This window comes from Nansenia antarctica (genome assembly GCF_963989245.1).
Source record: "Nansenia antarctica genome assembly, chromosome: 3".
NCBI lineage: Eukaryota > Metazoa > Chordata > Actinopteri > Argentiniformes > Microstomatidae > Nansenia > Nansenia antarctica.
Genome location: NC_137688.1, coordinates 9,152,823 through 9,160,055, shown reverse-complemented (window position 1 = coordinate 9,160,055; position 7,233 = coordinate 9,152,823). Strand labels below are relative to the sequence as shown.

At 44.8% G+C, this 7,233-nt stretch overlaps 1 protein-coding gene across 1 annotated transcript; it reads right to left on the bottom strand.

Moving 5' to 3' along the window:
- Positions 1–684: 684 nt before the first annotated feature.
- Positions 685–6,221, bottom strand: smyd5 (SMYD family member 5). The gene is made up of 13 exons (XM_080525479.1): positions 6,115–6,221; positions 5,569–5,677; positions 5,217–5,356; positions 4,526–4,647; positions 4,339–4,408; positions 3,863–3,967; positions 3,623–3,685; positions 3,433–3,503; positions 3,152–3,258; positions 2,756–2,812; positions 2,438–2,532; positions 1,796–1,866; positions 685–970 (listed from the first exon to the last, which is right to left on the bottom strand). Exons 1-13 carry the CDS (start codon positions 6,205–6,207, stop codon positions 811–813), a joined length of 1,263 nt encoding a protein of 420 aa, XP_080381605.1. The 5' UTR covers positions 6,208–6,221; the 3' UTR covers positions 685–810.
- Between the last annotated feature and the right edge of the window lie 1,012 nt (positions 6,222–7,233).

Genomic DNA, 7,233 nt, shown 5'->3' with positions numbered 1-7,233 from the left:
ATTGATTCATACGTGGGCAGTAGCAGCAATCTCACTCGTGTGGAACTGTGGTCGAGAAAACACAGTTCTCCTGCACAAAGGACAAACACACAGCTGCTGAGGAAAGCATACGGTAATTCCCATTTGCCAGTCTGCATGTGCTAGAAACTCGTCTTTTACCTCATACTGTACACTCTATAATTGTATGAAAAATAAACTCATTTGGGCTGGTCACTTTACCTAGAATAATGTACATTTTGTTATCACTTGTGGTGGTGGTTGGCCATTTCACTCCATTCTCAATCTTAAAACCAACCCTTTTCCTGAAAGAAAAAAAAAACTAATATCTTGATGGAGAGTACCTGTACCTAGTGTCAAATCCAAACAGGCACAATTCAGTCACAGGCTACATCTTTTAATGAAAGCAAGTAACATGTGCGCGACCTCTTGCCTGGTCAAGGTTTTACCAATCTAAAGAGGTATTGAATGATGGTCACTGAGAAGCAGTGATGTCTTTCCTGTGGAGTTGTGCATTGAAAGTGAAGGTACACACTGGTGAGGCACACAGGGGTTGCTGCTGTAAACTGGCATGAGGAAATGCTTCTCTGAAAGAGACTAGAGCCTTGAGCCAAGAGGGAGGGAGAGCTTTCTTTGTAAAAAATATCTTGTTACAATGTTGATACAGTATGTTTGGTGATGTGCAAGTTATTCCTTTGAGTTGTCGTCTTTCACTGTGTAGAGCTTCACAGTTATCTAGCATGGAGGTGGGTGGGGTGGTGGGTGGGGTGGGGGGTGGTGGGTGGGGAGGTGGGAGGGAGCGGGAGCTTTTCATCAGACGTCCGTCATCTCATCTTCCAACTCATCCCCCTCCATCTCTCCCTCTGCATCCCCCTCCTCCTCCTCCTCGTCCTCCTCCTCCTCAGATGTCATATCTAACTCATCCATCTGAGCGACACACTTTGGACACGAGCAAACAAACAGGTAGTTCTCCCTGGAAAGAGAATAATGGCATTACATAACTCACACGGGCTGCTTGTCTTGTAGAAGAAAGACATAAGGGAATAACAGTGATAAAACGTATTCGTGTCAATCTGTTTTCCCCTGGTTGCCCATCATTCTTCCCTCAGCTCCTTGGCAAAACAAATGCTGTTCAACATCCATGTATATATATATATATATATATATATATAATGTACTATGGATCTGTATAGCAAGTGGTGATTTGATGCATCATGAATGAGCCTGCGTTTTTTCACACAACAGTCACTGCTGCAGCATTTCAAGGTGAATAACTTTTCTACAGGATACAGTGAACACCAATCAAAACATCTCATGAAACATACCTGCCTATGAAAAGGCCATTTATAACTGGCATATACATTTCTGGACTTTTAAATTAATGATATATTGAGCCTTGACATTACAAATGCCTCATGAGCATAGTTCAACTGCTTTACCCCATCAGAACCCCAAAATACATAAATATAAATGTTGTTTGTAAACAATGCAAATGAAAACATTACATTTCTCCAGCCAACATCCCTTAGCTGTTTACAAAAACAAAACATAAAACAACACAGGGAACCTGCTTTGTTGTGATTTCAATAGCAAATTGCATATTAAAGGGTACAACACCGGTGGCAGATTGACAGCTGGCTAATCAACAGCGGGGAAAGTGTAGGGGCTCCACAAGCTGCAAAGCCTTACAGAATTGCCTATTATCACACAGGAGGGAGGCGACTGATCTAAGGACTGGATTGAGATCAGTTTGAGTCTGTCTGGGAGGATTTGTACACTGGGGAATCTGCTTGTTTACCTGAGGGTTTTGTGTCTGCTATGACGGCTCCTGTCTCGCTGACAACAGTCCAAGTAACTGATACAGATCTCCTACAGATGAAACAAACATAAACCATAACAAAAACAACATCAGCGTTAGGAATATATGCCTGCAGATTCACTTGTAAACAACTCCAAATGCTTTCGTTAAAGTGAGATCAAGATATCACTACTTACATACATGCATTATATACAGCAATACTCCCTCGAAACTTCCCTGAAACTGTATTGGCTGTAGAGGTTAGTTCATGTTTATTCAGACCCTTGTTATGGATTGTTTCGCCATCCTACCAATGCCCCTCAGCAAAACATATTATGTAAAGTACTTAAGTTTCCAGAGTTTCGATCGAGAGCACAGAGCCTGGCAAAAAAACATTTCTGGGGCTCCTTCTACACTAGTCTTGCAGGCTGGTGCGAGCAGATGCAAGCCGTCTCAATCTCTCTGACAGCCTGACAACGCCGCTCCTCTCCTGACAGCCTGACAACCCCCGCCCCGCTCCTCTCCTTAAAGCCTCAGCCTTCCTAACGCAGCCTGACACCGGCCAGTGCACAGACACACAGGCGGACGTTCTCCCCGTCTGTCTGTCTTCTGCCAGGACTCTCACTCCTGACCTCTACTGACCTCTCCTGGGCTGATGTCACTTAGGGCACAGAGGTGAAGCAGGAAGTTGTTGTCCGGGAAAGACGCCTCCGCGCTGGGTGTGCAGCTATGGTTACCTAGAGAGAAGAAACGCAAAAAGGTATTTTAATGAGAACATGGCCTTTTGACCAGGGCAACAATGACCATGGCAACAATGACCAGGGCAACAATGACCAGGGCAACAATGACCAGGGCAACCATGTTCTCTGAGGACCATATCATGCTATGGGTTTTAGAACCGGGGGAGGCGCGCGCGCGGGGGGGGGGGGGGTTACAATCTGATATAGCAGCAGCACTCACATGCGCTTTGGAGCAGAAAGAGTCCAGAACCCTCACAGTTCAAAAAGTCCCCGGTTTCTGCAGGAGAGAGAGGAAAACAGATTTCATATTCAGCTGACCTTCATTCATATCAGTACAATAGTACAATGTTAATGAAAGCATTTCAAATGTGCCTAAGAGTTATGCTCATTCAGAGCAGCGCCCACTGGGCTATCATTCACAGACCTTTAGAAATATGACCTCGACAAATATTCTGCCGCCAGTTTGGTGGTGAAGTAATCATACTCCAAACACGTGTGTTTAATGCCATTCCTCATTCCATGCATTACAATGAGGCTGTCCTCTGTCTCCCATACATCATGCACATCATATCTTAGTCAACAGCAGATCTTTGGAGTGTTGGGAGGGAGAAGTGACCTTTCTCTATGTCCTTGTACAGCTGGTCAATGAAGGAATCCAATTGCTCCCTCTGCTGGCCAGGCAGTTCCAGTGCATCACATGCATGTACCCATCGGCTAAGGGAGCTAGGTGAACATAATAGGAGAAAGAAAACTAAATAAATCAAAAGATATTCAGAAAGGCAAAAAGAACCCTCCTCTCCCAAATGACTGTAAACCAAAGCAAACTTCTAGTATTGTTAATTAAGGAGTTACATTTCTGCTTATATGCAATATGAGCGATAGAGAGTAAGACGTCACCTGGTTCCTATGCCCTGTCCATTGGTCCCCACCAGAGAGAAGAGAGAGCGGAACCCCTCGGGAGTAAACCACTGTAACAGCCAATGGAACACAATATAGAATTCTCACATCAGTTCTGGTGGAAACAGGGTAGCCTAATATGGATATAATTCCATAAAAAACAGCAGTAATGAGAAGGAAATGGTCTAACCCGATTGAGATGATCGTCATAAAGTGCCGTTGTAAACAGATTTCGCAGCAAGGCCAACTGCCCCTGGACAAACCAACAAGAAATGGTGTAAAAAAAGATTTTTTTTTATAAATTATTAATTATTTTGGTCTATCTATGGTAGTTTCAGGAACTGCACGACATTACAATGTTGAGGACTACCTCACATTTTCATAATAACATCAATATTCATATTCGTACAAAGTAATTATCTATATTCACCTGAAACTTCTCTCCCAGCAGCTTGTGAGCTATCTCCTCCTCCTCGTTGGCCGCACGGCTGCAGAATTGGGAGAACAGCCTCTGCCAGCGCACTTTGTCCTGGGCCTAAACAACAGACACCCATCACATATACAGCTTATTGGGATGCAAACACACTTCCTCACTGGATATAATGGAAAATGTGCCAATACCAGACGATACACAACAGCACTTTCTACTAAAATAGTACCATAGAGCAGACTGTTAGGGCTTTCACACCGGCAAAGAACCGTGCCGGTTCGCGTTCGCGTTCGGAAACCTCCGAACGTTGGCGCTGTCTGGCGAACATACCAGTGTATGAACGCGGGCTCGTTCGCCAGACAGCGCCAACGTTCGGAGGTTTCCGAACGCGAACGCGAACCGGCACGGTTCTTTTCTGGTGTGAAAGCCCTATGTGTGGTGTGGAGGAGGAGGAGGAGGAGGAGGAGGATAATCACCTGTTTAACAGTGCCCACCATCCTGGCCATGAGCATGATGCTGGAGGTCTCTGGGGGGTAGTGCATACTCCTGAGGGGAACACAGGGGACCACATGCAGCTGTAATCAAAGCCCAAACACAGTCTTCCCCTACGACCGAATGGGTCTCTCTCTAGTGGAGAAACTCGACACAGAGCCCCCATCTCACCTCCATTCGTCCTTTAGTTTGTTGAGGGGGTGGTCCAGGTCATCGTGGGAGGAGCCCAGGCACAGGGCCCTGTGGTACTGGTCTGCCGCAGCCTGCCGGCACTCTTTACTACAATACATCACCTGTAGGGGGAGAGAGTCCCAATAAAACTCCTGATGACAAGCGTGTGACTTTTTTTTTTAAGAGAAAGAAGCATTGTCTGTGAGTTTGACATCTCGGTGTGAAAAGCGCATTAGCTCTGGCTAATGACTGCATCTCAACAGATGACAGTGCCTCTCCCACACATGACCTAACACAAAATAACAGAATACTATGTGACATATTGCTGTATTTTTAAATAATGCATGTAAAGCACTTTGAATTGCCCCTGTTGTATGAAATGTGCTATACAAATAAACTTGCCTTGCCTTGCCTTGCCTTGCCTTGCCTTGCCTTGCCTTGCCTTGCCTTGCCTTGACATTAGGGTTAGGGTTACAACATTATGAACTCCAGCTGGGCATTTGCTCAGACCGATCCAGTTGAAGGAGACAAGGAGAGGAAGCCATATAAGGCTACTGAGGAGCATCCCTGTTTCAGGGGAGCCCATGTTGACCTGGTTCCTATAGCCTCAACTAAAAGGTTCATATTAGAAGTTGGCAGTAGGGAGTCTGGGTTGGACCTATAACCCAACGTTTGCAGGTATGAGACACACCTGGCATTGTGGGCAGGATTGGTGCAGCTCTGGGCAAACTCTGCACAGCTCAGGGTAGGGCAGACCGAGGCCTGGGAGGCCGGTGAGTCTCCGAGCATTCTCCTCCGCTGTCTCCAGAGCACGCAAGCAGTACTCACAGGCTGGAGAAGAGAGAGAGAGAGAGAGAGAGAGAGAGAGAGAGAGAGAGAGAGAGAGAGAGAGAGAGAGAGAGAGAGAGAGAGAGAGAGAGAGAGAGAGAGAGAGACTTTCTGTTCATCATAGTCCAGCTGTACAGGTGAGATTGTTCTTTACCAATGACATGCAATTCACTGACAGACAGTCCATCACTTAGGTCAATCCAGACGGCACCCACCTTTGTATTTATACATGGCGTTCCACAAGAACTGGGCAGAGACTAGAGGGCGCTCTATAAAAATGGTGTCTCCCTTTTTGATGCTCTTCTTGGCAAATAGTCCTTTACCCTAAAACAAAAAGAAAATATGTTAGGCTAAATCTTACAACGGCCATGTTCTTTCACACTGTTGGCATGTCATATAACCCCTAGCCTTTCCACTTCAGCTCTAGTGATGATCGATAGATACATTATGCCATGGAACAAATAGTTTGATTAGTAACTTCTGTTTCTAAAACGATTTAGCCTTTCGATCTCAGCTTTCCCATACAGCGAATATATCGGCTATTACTTTTGTTCAAATTCTCTCATTTCAAAACACTAAATGTCTGTATTATTATTATTATCATTATCATTTAATATGCTCTGTCCTGCTCAGCCCATCATGGCCAGCTGTCAGAGAGATTGGCAACTCGCGTGCGTGGCACTGCGATCGCCACCAGAACGAGATGAAAGATCATTTATTTTAGACGAGCCTTTACATATGAATCGCTATCTACGAATTACCTTGGTCTTGTCAATAAATCGCACTTCCACACCATTGTTAACTTTGCCGGGCTCAAGGCATAGAGAAAACATGTCATCTTGGGGAGCAGCCATCTTCGCAATAACCCTTTCCCTTTCAACTCTGACACTGACGCACGTGTTTAACAAGAGAGAGAGCGGCGACGTCTAGCGGTTACAAGCGGTACTTCACCATGTGTTTGTCATAGATGACCAGGGTGGTCATCTGTACAGGGGGGTATTCCATCAACGTCGCTAAAGGAAAATCTAGGCTTATTTTGATAAGTCTCGCGAGATTGATCAGAATAAGCCTAGTTTTTTTTGGAAATTTCGCGAGACTTATCGAAATAAGCCTAGATCTTCCTTTAGCGACGTTGATGGAATACCTCCCAGGTTACCTGGCAAATCTTGTAATCTTTGTTCTGCCATTAATAATAATAATAATAATAATAATAATAATAATAATAACTTGGATTTATATAGCGCCTTTCATAAAACCCAAGGACGCTTTACAATTCTACAGGAAATGGTCAGACAAAACAGAAAACAAACAAAACAGTGACTAGGGGCCAAAGGCCTTACAATAATCAATTATATTATGGAGGACAACAATCCTGTTCTAGTATGTAGTGTACTACGTTTGCATCAAATGTACATTTATGTTCTAAAAATCGCATGTACACCTGACAAAACAAAACAAATAAACTAGATCCACATTGTGTAACACACAGGCACAGATCTTACAAAACTCTCATTCCAGCAGCAATATTCAGAGGCACACTGTCTGGCTCTGTAGAACAGGCTCATAAATACACACGGACAAAAGGAGACAAGTAAGAAATAGGATTTATTCATTATAATAATGTCATTAAACTGTTGACATTCTGCAACCTTGGCCCACAAAAATCAAACAGACTTATTCTGGAATACACTCTTCATCTTGCCATGACAATAGAGTACTACCTCCCTCTCTCCCTCTCCCCCCGCCCTCTCTCTCTCTCTCCCTCTCCCCCCCCTCTCTCTCTCTCTCTCCCTCCCTCTGTCTCTCTCCCTCTCCCCCCCCCCCCTCTCTCTCTCCCTCTCCCCCCCCCCGTCTCTCTCTCTCCCTCTCTCTCTCTCTCT